The 17,582-nt window shown below is 36.8% G+C and overlaps 1 protein-coding gene across 2 annotated transcripts in view; it reads left to right on the top strand.

Moving 5' to 3' along the window:
- The window catches only part of polr3a (polymerase (RNA) III (DNA directed) polypeptide A), a 32,020-nt gene extending 25,523 nt beyond the window's left edge, over positions 1 to 6,497 (top strand). For both annotated transcript variants that reach the window (XM_088070160.1, XM_042508326.2), the window contains 7 exons: positions 945 to 1,038; positions 1,188 to 1,280; positions 1,999 to 2,163; positions 2,342 to 2,506; positions 4,347 to 4,478; positions 4,563 to 4,695; positions 5,784 to 6,497. In XM_088070160.1, the coding sequence (XP_087926286.1) occupies positions 945 to 1,038; positions 1,188 to 1,280; positions 1,999 to 2,163; positions 2,342 to 2,506; positions 4,347 to 4,478; positions 4,563 to 4,695; positions 5,784 to 5,932 (931 nt within the window). In that variant the 3' untranslated portion in view covers positions 5,933 to 6,497. The remainder of the gene's footprint in view (positions 1 to 944; positions 1,039 to 1,187; positions 1,281 to 1,998; positions 2,164 to 2,341; positions 2,507 to 4,346; positions 4,479 to 4,562; positions 4,696 to 5,783) is intronic.
- Positions 6,498 to 17,582: the final 11,085 nt, after the last annotated feature.

Below are 17,582 nucleotides of genomic sequence, written 5' to 3'. Positions count from 1 at the left end.
ATAACAGCAGGCATAATAATATTTTAACTCCACTACAGCCCTGGCTTACAGCAGCTATGCGCCAGTTCAAATGGAGCTAATTATGAACTTTATTTTTAACTTAGATTGGCATTTAAGTGCTGGCAACATTTTAAGGGTTGCAACAGCTGAAAGAGTTTCAAGGTTTGCAAAAAGTACAATTAAATCTTAAGTGAAGCTCATTAGTACCAGTGGTTTCGCTTTGGTTTATTTCATTATAACACTTTATTTAACTTTATTATAACAGTCATTTGTACCTGCAGTTTATTGAGCTCTATTTCAACAGTGTTTTATTTTACTGCATCATATAAGAGTAGATACATTATTTAACTCTGTTACTTTAGTTTATTTAGTAGTTCGGCGTTTTACAAGTCAAGGAGATTTAAAATATCGAGATATTCTAAATTTTATTTTGATATGGCCTAAATTGCCCATTCTTAAGATCAACAATATTGCTTTTCAATGATTGGCCACATTTTAAAAAAATCAACAAAACTTTAGGATCAAACTAACAAGTTTCAGTAAATGGTTTATTGTGGACTTTGTAGCCTACTTTGAGAGAGTACTAACTGGTGCAACAGACTGCAAGAAAGACCCGATGGTCCCTGAAATCTGGTGGGGAAAAGTGCATATAACGGTATCTGCAAACCCTATTAATTACAGAGACCTTTTTTTAAGTCAACTCTGTCATCTGAGCAGAGGAGGAAAAGGAGAATAGAAGCACTTCTCATGCTTGACATTTGCTGCTTGTGTTTTTGGCTTAAGCCACTCCTAATGAAGCATGTTGATCACTTGCCTGAGACCATGGTTTAGACAAATTAGTCCATTTAACAGAATGAGCTCTGCTGGGCCACAGAAATTGTCTCTTTGTGCCAAATAAATGAATACATCCCTAATTAGTTTTGAATTATCCATCCTCCACTCAGCACTCCTATAATCACTGCTCATTTGGACGTGGAAGACGACGCTGACTTTGCCAGGCTGGTGAAGGGAAGGATCGAGAAAACTCTTCTAGGAGAGGTAATCCAACCTGCAGCATTTTTATGTGTATTTTTCTCGTTCTTTTATCAGTAAAGGAGTGACATTGAACTGACTAGTAGGTGTTCCAAAACTGTCAATATGTGAGATATAAACACGTTGAAACAGTGAGCATTTACTGTCCTCTACAGATTTCTGAGTACATAGAAGAGGTTTTTCTACCAGACGACTGCTTCATCCTCGTGAAACTGTCCCTGGAGAGAATAAGGCTGCTGCGACTAGAGGTACCGCGTTTTCTTATATTTACTGACACAGTATGAATAGTTCATGTGGGCCCCTGCTTTCACAAATGTGCACTTAGTAAAGATTCACCCCAGTATGTTACATCCTAAATCTTATTTTGTGTAGTTTTGGCCAACATTTCTATCAGTCATGATAACATGGTGTTCAGAGCTCTGATTCTCTGCCCAAACCAGATTGGGCCTTATCTGACCTGCAGAACGAGACAAACCGAAATCTCTCAGTATGCCCCCAGGCTTGAATCAGGTCGGGTTCTTGCTAATTTACTGGTGTTTTTTTGGTGTTTTTTTTTTTTTTATGAAACTGGCAACACTCATGCTCAAGTGGGAGGGATTTTATTGGACTGATTCAAGAGGGAAAGACAAAGACAGGGAGGGGGGTTGAAACTGAGAGCGAGGGAAATCGACGGATAACTGAGCAACATATTGGAGACTGAGACAGTGCAGATGGAGAATAGCGTCCTTGAACACCATCATTGATTTTGTAGACAAAACAAACATCAATGACACAGATGAAGCACTGAAGTCTTTCCCCCTCTACATGATATAAGGTGAAGGCTGCACTCTGTTGCTCCGACAGCAGCAGCTACATTATAGTGCCGTGTTAGTGGCTTTTGGTTTTAAAGTGCAGATTTACAGATCGGTGCTTTTTTGTTGTGTGCTAAGGACAATAATGTTTTTTTAATAATATTTTTCCTTTCAGGTAAATGCAGAAACAGTGCGTTACTCCATCTGTATGTCTAAACTACGAGTGAAGCCGGGAGACATCGCCGTGCACGGCGAGGCGGTGGTGTGTGTGTCTCCACGAGAGAACAGCAAAAGCTCCATGTACTACGTGCTGCAGTCATTAAAAGAGGAACTTCCAAAGGTGATAATCTGGTTGTGTGTAAATTGATAATTTATATTATCAATTATTATCAATTATTATTATTAAATTATCAATATCGTTATCGTTGTGCGGTGCTCCTAAATATGTGCCCTGACGTAAACGTGGAGGCCTATGTTAGTTCTTTCTTTTTAACTGTTCTCTTTTCTCACTCTGACAGGTGGTGGTTCAAGGAATACCTGAAGTCGCTCGAGCTGTCATTCACATAGATGAACAGAGCAGCAAGCGCATGTACAAACTACTGGTGGAGGGAGACAACCTGAAAGCTGTCATGGCAACGCACGGAGTGAATGGAAACAGGACCACTTCAAACAACACTTATGAGGTAAAGAGAAATTTAAAACCAGTGGTTCTGTAGATCGGATTAGAGCCCTGCATGCGTCCTTATTTTGGTTCCACATCTGTCCGACATCTGCTTACATGAATTCTGAGACTGAACCTGAAACTTGTGATAGTTTGTGCTCTGCAAGCTGACCTGCTCTGACAATTACACTAGTAAATGTGGTAAATATAGGTCAACACAGTTTGACAATTTGTGACAACTGCACTTACCAGTAATCATGGCACGTTTATTTATATAACACCATTCAGACACAAGGCAATTCAGAGTGCTTAACAGGGGCATAGAAATACATTAAATATTAAACATCATTAAAATTGCGCTTAAACACAGTTAGTAAGTTGAGGAAAAAAAATACAAAAAACAAGCAAACTCGAGAAAATATGTAGTTACGTACAGAAATAGATATGTCGACTTCAAGTTGTACATGCCCTCATACCTCAATACATCCTTTATGGAGGCAGAGATACAACCACGAGATGGCAAAAACCCAACTGACTAGGCCTTTTAATGTAGCCAGTATTTTAGACATCCATGAGGCCATTCTATACTGAGGTCCCCACAGATGCTTAAAGTCTGAAAAGTCTTAGAATTAATTAATTTAAAAAATAAGGCCGTAATTGGTGTTAAAATGTCGTAAAATAATCTTTCAAAGGTGCTAAGAAATGGAAAGTAGGATTTTCTCAATCTTTTTTCTAACATTGCATTAGAAAATCTCAATATGTACTTTAAAAAAGAGAAAAATTCACCCATGCTGCTTGCATTAACATCACCAAAAGGTCATGTTTTATGTTACAGTAAATATCTCCACGTGCCTTAAGTTGTAGGAACCCCACATAGCAAAAATGAGTCCTAATGCAGCAGTCCTGTTGTTAACACTTTTTTGCTTCTGTTTTGGTGGCTGCAGTTGACTGTGATGTTTTGTTTTTTTACAGTAATGTTTAAATGTATCTGCATTATTTCCAGCCCCATCATACTGTGTGATTATGAGCGCAATTTCCAATTGTTCTGTGCACCGAACCAGTTTGCAGGAGTTAGCCGAGGTGTTTTTTTCCTCTCCTCAGATCTTTATGGAAAATAAATGATTTGGTAAAACAGATTCTCAGATCAGAGAGAGTACTTAACATCAGACTGAAAAGCACTGTTCTGCTGCCTATACATCGTTTTCTTCTTAAAAAGCTTTTAGAAAAGGAAACCGAAAGTTGTATCAAGAAGCAAATTCGACAAAGCCAGTTTCTCTCAAATTTAGTAATGGCATATTTAACCGCAGTAAGTAGGAGGCTGATCAGGTATTCATGCTGCGCTGATGAGCTCGCCTTGGCTGCTCTGCACGGCACTAGAAAGATTACGCACAGGCCGCCTCGATAAGTAAGCAGCTTAATTTTGAGCTTGTAAACCTCTGTTAGCACCATTAGCAGTGTTAGCATGGCTAGTTGTGCTAACATAGGTCAATTAACAATGCTTGTGAGGTTTTGGGGCTCAAAATTAATCTGCTAAATCAAGGGGAGACCAGATGGCCACCATGTTTCCATAGCAAAGCACAGTGCTACCAGCAAAAATTACTAAAATTACTAAAACTAGCGGCCGAGGCTAGCTAACCAGCATGAATACCTTATTAGCTCTGTTCTTAACTTGGTGCAAGAGAGTTCTCAAGTGAAGGGAAAAGTAACCTAAAGACCGAGGCGTCACTGGCAAAAATATTTTTTTCTGTCAACCAATTCAAAAGTAAGTGTTAACAACCCTAGGTCAGGTTTGGGCGGAAAATCAGAGCTCTAACAGGCCAACTTTATTGTTATTATTTTGTTATCACTGTGAATTTTTCCAGGTTGAGAGAACTTTGGGTATTGAGGCAGCAAGATCCACAATCATCAACGAGATTCAGTACACCATGGTGAACCACGGGATGAGCATCGACCGGCGTCACGTCATGCTTCTTGCAGATCTCATGTCCTACAAGGTATGACCTGTCGAAAACTTGATATTTCCTCAGTGCGTTTGTGCAGTATTTCACCGACATGCATCCTGTCTTCTTTCCGTAAAGGGGGAGATACTGGGAATCACCAGGTTCGGTTTAGCCAAAATGAAGGAGAGCGTCCTCATGCTGGCTTCCTTTGAGAAAACAGCTGATCATCTGTTTGATGCTGCCTACTTTGGACAAAAGGACTCTGTCTGCGGTAAAGCAATGCCTCATCTCTGTAGTAAAACTGAACGTCACCCTTTGTCTTGATTGGGTCTGAACGTGACTTTACAAACCGTTTTTTCAACGTACTGTACTTTAACTTTTTCCACATGGTATACTGTCCTATTTTGGATGACATACCATACTATGACTGTTCGTGCTATTTTGGAAAACATATTTTACGCTTACTTTTTATGTTGTTTTGGATGACTTACCATTAAGATTTTCAGGGACAACATGCTATACTGTGTTTTTTAATGCTATTTTGGATGACTTACTTTTGCCATTTTAGGTGACATGTTATACTATGACTTTTTTGCCATTACACTGAATTTATAAAGGGATTTTAGAAGACATACTATGCTCTGACTCTTATGCGATTTTGGACGACATACTGTTACTTTATTGTGATTATGGATGATACAATAGAAGTAGAAATACCTCATCAGTTTGACATGATTTTGGGCAACATACTTACTGTATGACTTTTTTGTACTCTTTTGGACGACAAACTATAAATGTTATGCGATTTTGGACAACTTACTACACTATGAATTTTTTATGTGATAGGAATATACATATACTGACATTGGTAATTTTGGATAACTTTGGGCAACATACTGTACTATGACTTTTTATGCAATTTCGGACGACATACTGAAGTATGAATTTTTCATGAGGTTTTGGATAACATACTACACTATGTACTTTTTTGCGATTTTGGATGACAGTATTGTGTGACTTAATGAATTTTTTGGAGGACATACTATAGCATGACTTTTTCATGCAGTTTTTGGACAACATACTATCGTGTGAGTTTTTTTATGCAAATTTGGGTGACATACTACAGTATGACTTTTTTGGCTTTTTTATATGACAACACACTATACTGTGACTTCTTTAATGCTATTTTGGATGACATCCTATACCGTGACTTTTTGACGTAGTTAATTATGACTTTAAATTATTTTTTCAACACGTTATACTATGCTGCCCACTTAAGACAAAAGGACTCTGCTTGGCTAAAGCAAATTTTTATCTTTGTTATCTTTTGTGTGAGCATGTGATGTTTTTCTGTTTCAGGTGTGTCTGAGTGCATCATTATGGGGATTCCAATGAATATTGGAACAGGACTGTTTAAACTTCTACACAAGGCAGACAAGGATCCCTCTCCGGTCAAAAGGCCTCTCCTCTTTGACAATACAGACTTCCATATACCTCTGATCACATAGCAGTGAGGAAAGAAGTAGTAGGGGGGATTTGAAGTTAGACTTTTTTTCCTCAGAGGCCGTCTTCAGACATCTACAGATTATCTTCAGCAAATACTGACGTGTTTGCGGAAGTGTCAAATGATTTTTTCTATGCGGATCTAAGAGGAAATGGAAACTTGGGACTTTTTTGGGATGTATGGCGCTGATGCCACAGATAATGACGTATTTCTTTTGTTACACATCAAGTTTGTTAGCATGTAAGAGGTTGTGGAAGTGCTTATTTTTTCAGTTCAAATTGGTTAAAGTATTAGGTAAGATGCTTTCATATTCTTTTTGGCTTTTTACTTGTTTGTAAAACTGTATTTTTCTGATATTACGATCTCATGTGTTAAGTTCCCTCAAAAAAATAGCACTGTACTACTGGGCAGCAAACTTACGAAAAAATCACCTGTTACTCATAAAGTAGACTAAAGAAAAGATTTTTTCTTACAAGATTTAAAGACTCATTGAGGTGAGACGTTGCCATCCTCTGTAAAGCATATTTCTATAATAATGTATAGAATAAAATAATGAATATGATGAGTGACCCCGGTGATCATGGTCAATCTTTGACATATTATAGTGACTTTAAAGTTTTTTTCAACAATCATTTTGGATTTGGAACCTCAATTTTTCGTGCAATTTTCAATAGCATTATATATGACGCCATGATATACCATGTTGAAGAAATGACCAGAAAGCAAGGCTATAGTAAGGCAAAAATGTCAAAAATGACACATCCCAAAAACAGTTTAAAACACCTCAAAACAGCATAAAATAGCGTGCTAAAACATGCCATAGCATAGAATGTTGCGAAAAAGGCAGGAAAGGCCATGATTTAGCATGTTGAAAAAATGACCAGAAAGCAAGGCTATAGTAAGGCAGAAATGTCAAAAATGACACGTCCCAAAAACATCTTAAAACACCTCAAAACAGCATAAAATAGCGTGCTAAAACACGCCATAGCATAGAATGTTGCGAAAAAGGCAGGAAACACCATGATTTACCATGTTGAAAAAATGACCACAAAGCAAGGCTATAGTAAGGCAAAAATGTCAAAAATGACAAATTCCAAAAACAGTTTAAAACACCTCAAAACAGCATAAAATAGCGTGCTAAAACACGCCATAGCATAGAATGTTGCGAAAAAAGGTCAAAACGCCATGATAATGTAGCATGTAGAAAAAATGATCGAAAAAGCAAGGCTATAGTAAGGCAAAAATGTCAAAAATGACAAATCCCAAAAACATCCTAAAACACCTCAAAACAGCATAAAATAGCGTGCTAAAACACGCCATAGCATAGCATGTTGCGAAAAAGGTCGAAAACGCCATAATGTAGCATGTCGAAAAAATGATCGAAAAGGCAAGGCTATAGTAAGGCAAAAATGTCAAAAATAACACATCCCAAAAACAGCTTAAAACACCTCAAAACAGCATAAAATAGTGTGCTAAAACACGCCATAGCATAGAATGTTGCGAAAAAGGCCGAAAACGCCATGATGTAGCATGTCGAAAAAATGATCGAAAAGGCAAGGCTATAGTAAGGCAAAAATGTCAAAAATGACACATCCCAAAAACAGTTTAAAACACCTCAAAACAGCATAAAATAGCGTGCTAAAACACGCCATAACATAGAATGTTGCAATAAAGGCCAAAAACGCCATAATTAAGCATGTTGAAAAAAATGACCGAAAAGGCAAGGCTATAGTAAGGCAAAAATGTCAAAAATAACACATCCCAAAAACAGTTTAAAACACCTCAAAACAGCATAAAATAGCGTGCTAAAACACGCCATAGCATAGAATGTTGCGAAAAAGGCCGAAAACGCCATGATGTAGCATGTTGAAAAAATGACCACAAAGCAAGGCTATAGTAAAGGCAAAAATGTCAAAAATGACAAATTCAAAACAACAAAACAGCTTAAAACACCTCAAAACAGCATAAAATAGCGTGCTAAAACACGCCATAGCATAGCATGTTGCGAAAAAGGCAGAAAACGCCATGATTTAGCATGTTGAAAAAATGACCACAAAGCAAGGCTATAGTGAGGCAAAAATGTCAAAAATGACAAATTCCAAAAACAGTTTAAAACACCTCAAAACAGCATAAAATAGCGTGCTAAAACACGCCATAGTATAGAATGTTGCAAAAAAGGCCGAAAACGCCATAATGTAGCATGTCGAAAAAATGATCGAAAAGGCAAGGCTATAGTAAGGCAAAAATGTCAAAAATAACACATCCCAAAAACAGCTTAAAACACCTCAAAACAGCATAAAATAGCGTGCTAAAACGCGCCATAGCATAGAATGTTGCGAAAAAGGCAGAAAACGCCATGATGTAGCATGTCGAAAAAATGATCGAAAAGGCAAGGCTATAGTAAGGCAAAAATGTCAAAAATCACAAATTCCAAAAACAGCTTAAAACACCTCAAAACAGCATAAAATAGCGTGCTAAAACACGCCATAACATAGAATGTTGCAATAAAGGCCAAAAACTCCATGATTTAGCATGTTGAAAAAATGACCAGAAAGCAAAGGCTATAGTAAGGCAAAAATGTCAAAAATGACAAATTCCAAAAAGACAGTTTAAAACACCTCAAAACAACATAAAATAGCGTGCTAAAACACGCCATAACATAGAATGTTGCAATAAAGGCTAAAAACGCCATAATTAAGCATGTTGAAAAAAATGACCAGAAAGCAAGGCTATAGTAAGGCAAAAGTGTCAAAATCACAAATCCCAAAAACAGTTTAAAACACCTCAAAACAGCATAAAATAGCGTGCTAAAACACGCCATAGCATAGAATGTTGCGAAAAAAGGCCAAAAAGCCATGATTTAGCATGTTGAAAAATGACCAGAAAGCAAGGCTATAGTAAGGCAAAAATGTCAAAAATGACACATCCCAAAAACAGTTTAAAACACCTCAAAACAGCATAAAATAGCGTGCTAAAACACGCCATAGCATAGAATGTTGCGAAAAAGGCCAAAAACGCCATGATGTAGCATCGAAAAGGCAAGGCTATAGTAAGGCAAAAATGTCAAAAATAACACATCCCAAAAACAGTTTAAAACACCTCAAAACAGCATAAAATAGCGTGCTAAAACACGCCATAGTATAGAATGTTGCGAAAAAGGCCAAAAACGCCATAATTAAGCATGTTGAAAAAATGACCAGAAAGCAAGGCTATAGTAAGGCAAAAGTGTCAAAAATGACACATCCCAAAAACAGTTTAAAACACCTCAAAACAGCATAAAATAGCGTGCTAAAACACGCCATAGCATAGCATGTTGCGAAAAAAGGTCAACGCCATAATGATTTAGCATGTTGAAAAAATGACCAGAAAGCAAGGCTATAGTAAGGCAAAAATGTCAAAAATAACACATCCCAAAAACAGTTTAAAACACCTCAAAACAGCATAAAATAGCGTGCTAAAACACGCCATAGCATAGAATGTTGCGAAAAAGGCCAAAAACGCCATGATGTAGCATGGAAAAGGAATGACCAGAAAGCAAGGCTATAGTAAGGCAAAAATGTCAAAAATAACACATCCCAAAAACAGTTTAAAACACCTCAAAACAGCATAAAATAGCGTGCTAAAACACGCCATAACATAGAATGTTGCAATAAAGGCCAAAAACGCCATAATTAAGCATGTTGAAAAAAATGACCGAAAAGGCAAGGCTATAGTAAGGCAAAAATGTCAAAAATAACACATCCCAAAAACAGTTTAAAACACCTCAAAACAGCATAAAATAGCGTGCTAAAACACGCCATAGCATAGGATGTTGCGAAAAAGGCAGAAAACGCCATGATTTAGCATGTTGAAAAAATGACCAGAAAGCAAGGCTATAGTAAGGCAAAAATGTCAAAAATGACAAATTCCAAAAACAGTTTAAAACACCTCAAAACAGCATAAAATAGCGTGCTAAAACACGCCATAGCATAGAATGTTGCGAAAAAGGCCGAAAACGCCATGATGTAGCATGTCGAAAAAATGATCGAAAAGGCAAGGCTATAGTAAGGCAAAAATGTCAAAAATGACACATCCCAAAAACAGTTTAAAACACCTCAAAACAGCATAAAATAGCGTGCTAAAACACGCCATAGCATAGAATGTTGCAATAAAGGCTAAAAACGCCATAATTAAGCATGTTGAAAAAAATGACCAGAAAGCAAGGCTATAGTAAGGCAAAAATGTCAAAAATGACACATCCCAAAAACAGTTTAAAACACCTCAAAACAGCATAAAATAGCATGCTAAAACACGCCATAACATAGAATGTTGCAATAAAGGCTAAAAACGCCATAATTAAGCATGTTGAAAAAAATGACCAGAAAGCAAGGCTATAGTAAGGCAAAAATGTCAAAAATCACAAATCCCAAAAACAGCTTAAAACACCTCAAAACAGCATAAAATAGCGTGCTAAAACACGCCATAGCATAGCATGTTGCGAGAAAGGGATAAAAAGCCATGATTTAGCATGTTGAAAAAATGACCAGAAAGCAAGGCTATAGTAAGGCAAAAATGTCAAAAACGACAAATTCCAAAAACAGCTTAAAACACCTCAAAACAGCATAAAATAGCGTGCTAAAACACGCCATAGCATAGAATGTTGCGAAAAAGGCCGAAAACGCCATGATGTAGCATGTCGAAAAAATGATCGAAAAGGCAAGGCTATAGTAAGGCAAAAATGTCAAAAATGACAAATTCCAAAAACAGTTTAAAACACCTCAAAACAGCATAAAATAGCGTGCTAAAACACGCCATAGCATAGCATGTTGCGAAAAAGGCAGAAAACGCCATGATGTAGCATGTCGAAAAAATGACCAGAAAGCAAGGCTATAGTAAGGCAAAAATGTCAAAAATAACACATCCCAAAAACAGTTTAAAACACCTCAAAACAGCATAAAATAGCGTGCTAAAACACGCCATAGCATAGAATGTTGCGAAAAAGGCAGGAAACGCCATGATTTACCATGTTGAAAAAATGACCACAAAGCAAGGCTATAGTAAGGCAAAAATGTCAAAAATGACAAATTCCAAAAACAGTTTAAAACACCTCAAAACAGCATAAAATAGCGTGCTAAAACACGCCATAGCATAGAATGTTGCGAAAAAGGCCGAAAACGCCATGATTTAGCATGTCGAAAAAATGACCAGAAAGCAAGGCTATAGTAAGGCAAAAATGTCAAAAATGACAAATTCCAAAAACAGCTTAAAACACCTCAAAACAGCATAAAATAGCGTGCTAAAACACGCCATAGCATAGCATGTTGCGAAAAGGTCGAAAAGCATATAATGTAGCATGTTGAAAAAATGATCGAAAAGCAAGGCTATAGTAAGGCAAAAATGTCAAAATGACACATCCAAAAACAGCTTAAAACACCTCAAAACAGCATAAAATAGTGTGCTAAAACACGCCATAGCATAGAATGTTGCGAAAAAGGTCGAAAACACCATAATGTAGCATGTCGAAAAAATGATCGAAAAGGCAAGGCTATAGTAAGGCAAAAATGTCAAAAATGACACGTCCCAAAAACAGTTTTAAACACCTCAAAACAGCATAAAATAGCGTGCTAAAACACGCCATAGCATAGCATGTTGCGAAAAAGGCTGAAAACGCCATGATTTAGCATGTCGAAAAAATGACCAGAAAGCAAGGCTATAGTAAGGCAAAAATGTCAAAAATGACAAATTCCAAAAACAGCTTAAAACACCTCAAAACAGCATGAAATAGCGTGCTAAAACACGCCATAGCATAGAATGTTGCGAAAAAGGCCGAAAACGCCATGATGTAGCATGTCGAAAAAATGACCAGAAAGCAAGGCTATAGTAAGGCAAAAACGTCAAAAATGACAAATTCCAAAAACAGCTTAAAACAGCTTAAAACAGCATAAAATAGCATGCTAAAACACGCCATAGCATAGCATGTTGCGAAAAAGGCAGAAAACGCCATGATTTAGCATGTTGAAAAAATGACCACAAAGCAAGGCTATAGTGAGGCAAAAATGTCAAAAATGACAAATTCCAAAAACAGCTTAAAACACCTCAAAACAGCATAAAATAGCGTGCTAAAACACGCCATAGCATAGAATGTTGCGAAAAAGGCAGAAAACGCCATGATTTAGCATGTCGAAAAAATGACCAGAAAGCAAAGCTATAGGTAGGCAAAAATGTCAAAAATGACAAATTCCAAAAACAGCTTAAAACACCTCAAAACAGCATAAAATAGCGTGCTAAAACACGCCATAGCATAGCATGTTGCGAAAAAGGTCGAAAACGCCATAATGTAGCATGTCGAAAAAATGACCAGAAAGCAAGGCTATAGTAAGGCAAAAATGTCAAAAATAACACATCCCAAAAACAGCTTAAAACACCTCAAAACAGCATAAAATAGTGTGCTAAAACACGCCATAGCATAGAATGTTGCGAAAAAGGTCGAAAACACCATAATGTAGCATGTCGAAAAAATGACCAGAAAAGGCAAGGCTATAGTAAGGCAAAATGTCAAAAATGACACATCCCAAAAACAGTTTAAAACACCTCAAAACAGCATAAAATAGCGTGCTAAAACACGCCATAGCATAGCATGTTGCGAAAAAGGCAGAAAACGCCATGATTTAGCATGTCGAAAAAATGACCAGAAAGCAAGGCTATAGTAAGGCAAAAATGTCAAAAATGACAAATTCCAAAAACAGTTTAAAACACCTCAAAACAGCATAAAATAGCGTGCTAAAACACGCCATAGCATAGAATGTTGCGAAAAAGGCCGAAAACGCCATGATGTAGCATGTCGAAAAAATGACCAGAAAGCAAGGCTATAGTAAGGCAAAAACGTCAAAAATGACAAATTCCAAAAACAGCTTAAAACAGCTTAAAACACCTCAAAACAGCATAAAATAGCGTGCTAAAACACGCCATAGCATAGCATGTTGCGAAAAAGGCAGAAAACGCCATGATTTAGCATGTTGAAAAAATGACCACAAAGCAAGGCAAAAATGTCAAAAATGACAAATTCCAAAAACAGTTTAAAACACCTCAAAACAGCATAAAATAGCGTGCTAAAACACGCCATAGTATAGAATGTTGCAAAAAAGGCCGAAAACGCCATAATGTAGCATGGTGTAAAAAATGACCAGAAAGCAAGGCTATAGTAAGGCAAAAATGTCAAAAATAACACATCCCAAAAACAGCTTAAAACACCTCAAAACAGCATAAAATAGCGTGCTAAAACACGCCATAGCATAGAATGTTGCGAAAAAGGCCGAAAACGCCATGATGTAGCATGTCGAAAAAATGATCGAAAAGGCAAGGCTATAGTAAGGCAAAAATGTCAAAAATCACAAATCCCAAAAACAGCTTAAAACACCTCAAAACAGCATAAAATAGCGTGCTAAAACACGCCATAGCATAGAATGTTGCGAAAAAGGCAGGAAACGCCATGATTTAGCATGTTGAAAAAATGACCAGAAAGCAAGGCTATAGTAAGGCAAAAATGTCAAAAACGACAAATTCCAAAAACAGCTTAAAACACCTCAAAACAGCATAAAATAGCGTGCTAAAACACGCCATAGCATAGAATGTTGCGAAAAAGGCCAAAAACGCCATAATTAAGCATGTTGAAAAAATGACCAGAAAGCAAGGCTATAGTAAGGCAAAAATGTCAAAAATAACACATCCCAAAAACAGTTTAAAACACCTCAAAACAGCATAAAATAGCGTGCTAAAACACGCCATAGCATAGAATGTTGCGAAAAAGGCCAAAAACGCCATGATGTAGCATCGAAAAAACAAGGCTATAGTAAGGCAAAAATGTCAAAATGACAAATTCAAAAACAGCTTAAAACACCTCAAAACAGCATAAAATAGCGTGCTAAAACACGCCATAACATAGAATGTTGCAATAAAGGCCAAAAACTCCATAATTAAGCATGTTGAAAAAATGACCAGAAAGCAAGGCTATAGTAAGGCAAAAATGTCAAAAATGACACATTCCAAAGACAGTTTAAAACACCTCAAAACAGCATAAAATAGCGTGCTAAAACACGCCATAGCATAGAATGTTGCGAAAAGGCCAAAACGCCATGATGTAGCATGTTGAAAAAATGACCAGAAAGGCAAGGCTATAGTAAGGCAAAAATGTCAAAAATGACACATCCAAAAACAGTTTAAAACACCTCAAAACAGCATAAAATAGCGTGCTAAAACACGCCATAGCATAGAATGTTGCAATAAAGGCTAAAACGCCATGATGTAGCATGTTGAAAAAATGACCAGAAAGCAAGGCTATAGTAAGGCAAAAATGTCAAAAATAACACATCCCAAAAACAGTTTAAAACACCTCAAAACAGCATAAAATAGCGTGCTAAAACACGCCATAGTATAGAATGTTGCAAAAAAGGCCGAAAACGCCATAATGTAGCATGTCGAAAAAATGATCGAAAAGGCAAGGCTATAGTAAGGCAAAAATGTCAAAAATAACACATCCCAAAAACAGCTTAAAACACCTCAAAACAGCATAAAATAGCGTGCTAAAACGCGCCATAGCATAGAATGTTGCGAAAAAGGCAGAAAACGCCATGATGTAGCATGTCGAAAAAATGATCGAAAAGGCAAGGCTATAGTAAGGCAAAAATGTCAAAAATCACAAATCCCAAAAACAGCTTAAAACACCTCAAAACAGCATAAAATAGCGTGCTAAAACACGCCATAGCATAGAATGTTGCGAAAAAGGCAGGAAACGCCATGATTTAGCATGTTGAAAAAATGACCAGAAAGCAAGGCTATAGTAAGGCAAAAATGTCAAAAACGACAAATTCCAAAAACAGCTTAAAACACCTCAAAACAGCATAAAATAGCGTGCTAAAACACGCCATAGCATAGAATGTTGCAATAAAGGCCAAAAACTCCATAATTAAGCATGTTGAAAAAATGACCAGAAAGCAAGGCTATAGTAAGGCAAAAATGTCAAAAATAACACATCCCAAAAACAGTTTAAAACACCTCAAAACAGCATAAAATAGCGTACTAAAACACGCCATAGCATAGAATGTTGTGAAAAAGGCCAAAAACGCCATGATGTAGCATGTCGAAAAAATGATCGAAAAGGCAAGGCTATAGTAAGGCAAAAATGTCAAAAATGACAAATTCCAAAAACAGCTTAAAACACCTCAAAACAGCATAAAATAGCGTGCTAAAACACGCCATAACATAGAATGTTGCAATAAAGGCCAAAAACTCCATAATTAAGCATGTTGAAAAAATGACCAGAAAGCAAGGCTATAGTAAGGCAAAAATGTCAAAAATGACACATTCCAAAGACAGTTTAAAACACCTCAAAACAGCATAAAATAGCGTGCTAAAACACGCCATAGCATAGAATGTTGCGAAAAAGGCCAAAAACGCCATGATGTAGCGTGTCGAAAAAATGATCGAAAAGGCAAGGCTATAGTAAGGCAAAAATGTCAAAAATGACACATCCCAAAAACAGTTTAAAACACCTCAAAACAGCATAAAATAGCGTGCTAAAACACGCCATAGCATAGAATGTTGCGAAAAAGGCCAAAAACGCCATGATGTAGCATGTAGAAAAAATGACCAGAAAGAAAGGCTAAAGTAAGGCAAAATGTCAAAAATAACACATCCCAAAAACAGTTTAAAACACCTCAAAACAGCATAAAATAGCGTGCTAAAACACGCCATAACATAGAATGTTGCAATAAAGGCCAAAAACGCCATAATTAAGCATGTTGAAAAAAATGACCAGAAAGCAAGGCTATAGTAAGGCAAAAATGTCAAAAATAACACATCCCAAAAACAGTTTAAAACACCTCAAAACAGCATAAAATAGCGTGCTAAAACACGCCATAGCATAGCATGTTGCGAAAAAGGCAGAAAACGCCATGATTTAGCATGTCGAAAAAATGACCAGAAAGCAAGGCTATAGTAAGGCAAAAATGTCAAAAATGACAAATTCCAAAAACAGTTTAAAACACCTCAAAACAGCATAAAATAGCGCGCTAAAACACACCATAGCATAGAATGTTGCGAAAAAGGCCGAAAACGCCATGATGTAGCATGTCGAAAAAATGATCGAAAAGGCAAGGCTATAGTAAGGCAAAAATGTCAAAAATGACACATCCCAAAAACAGTTTAAAACACCTCAAAACAGCATAAAATAGCGTGCTAAAACACGCCATAACATAGAATGTTGCAATAAAGGCCAAAAACGCCATAATGTAGCATGTTGAAAAAAATGACCAGAAAGCAAGGCTATAGTAAGGCAAAAATGTCAAAAACGACAAATTCCAAAAACAGCTTAAAACACCTCAAAACAGCATAAAATAGCGTGCTAAAACACGCCATAACATAGAATGTTGCAATAAAGGCTAAAAACGCCATAATTAAGCATGTTGAAAAAAATGACCAGAAAGCAAGGCTATAGTAAGGCAAAAATGTCAAAAATCCCAAATCCCAAAAACAGCTTAAAACACCTCAAAACAGCATAAAATAGCGTGCTAAAACACGCCATAGCATAGCATGTTGCGAAAGGGATAAAAAGCCATGATTTAGCATGTTGAAAAAATGACCAGAAAGCAAGGCTATAGTAAGGCAAAAATGTCAAAAACGACAAATTCCAAAAACAGCTTAAAACACCTCAAAACAGCATAAAATAGCGTGCTAAAACACGCCATAGCATAGAATGTTGCGAAAAAGGCAGAAAACGCCATGATGTAGCATGTCGAAAAAATGATCGAAAAGGCAAGGCTATAGTAAGGCAAAAATGTCAAAAATGACACATCCCAAAAACAGTTTAAAACACCTCAAAACAGCATAAAATAGCGTGCTAAAACACGCCATAGCATAGCATGTTGCGAAAAAGGCAGAAAACGCCATGATTTAGCATGTTGAAAAAATGACCAGAAAGCAAGGCTATAGTAAGGCAAAAATGTCAAAAACGACAAATTCCAAAAACAGCTTAAAACACCTCAAAACAGCATAAAATAGCGTGCTAAAACACGCCATAGCATAGAATGTTGCGAAAAAGGCCGAAAACGCCATGATGTAGCATGTTGAAAAAATGACCAGAAAGCAAAGGCTATAGTAAGGCAAAATGTCAAAATGACACATCCCAAAAACAGTTTAAAACACCTCAAAACAGCATAAAATAGCGTGCTAAAACACGCCATAGCATAGCATGTTGCGAAAAAGGCAGAAAACGCCATGATTTAGCATGTTGAAAAAATGACCAGAAAGCAAGGCTATAGTAAGGCAAAAATGTCAAAAATGACACATCCCAAAAACAGTTTAAAACACCTCAAAACAGCATAAAATAGCGTGCTAAAACACGCCATAGCATAGAATGTTGCGAAAAAGGCCAAAAACGCCATGATGTAGCATGTTGAAAAAATGACCAGAAAGCAAGGCTATAGTAAGGCAAAAATGTCAAAAATGACAAATTCCAAAAACAGTTTAAAACACCTCAAAACAGCATAAAATAGCGTGCTAAAACACGCCATAGCATAGCATGTTGCGAAAAAGGCAGAAAACGCCATGATGTAGCATGTCGAAAAAATGACCAGAAAGCAAGGCTATAGTAAGGCAAAAATGTCAAAAATAACACATCC

Source organism: Plectropomus leopardus, chromosome 19, assembly GCF_026936395.1.
Source record: "Plectropomus leopardus strain MGB_pleo_1.0 chromosome 19, ASM2693639v1, whole genome shotgun sequence".
NCBI lineage: Eukaryota > Metazoa > Chordata > Actinopteri > Perciformes > Serranidae > Plectropomus > Plectropomus leopardus.
The sequence above is the reverse complement of the archived record's forward strand: the minus strand, read 5'-3'. Positions and strand labels throughout refer to the sequence as shown.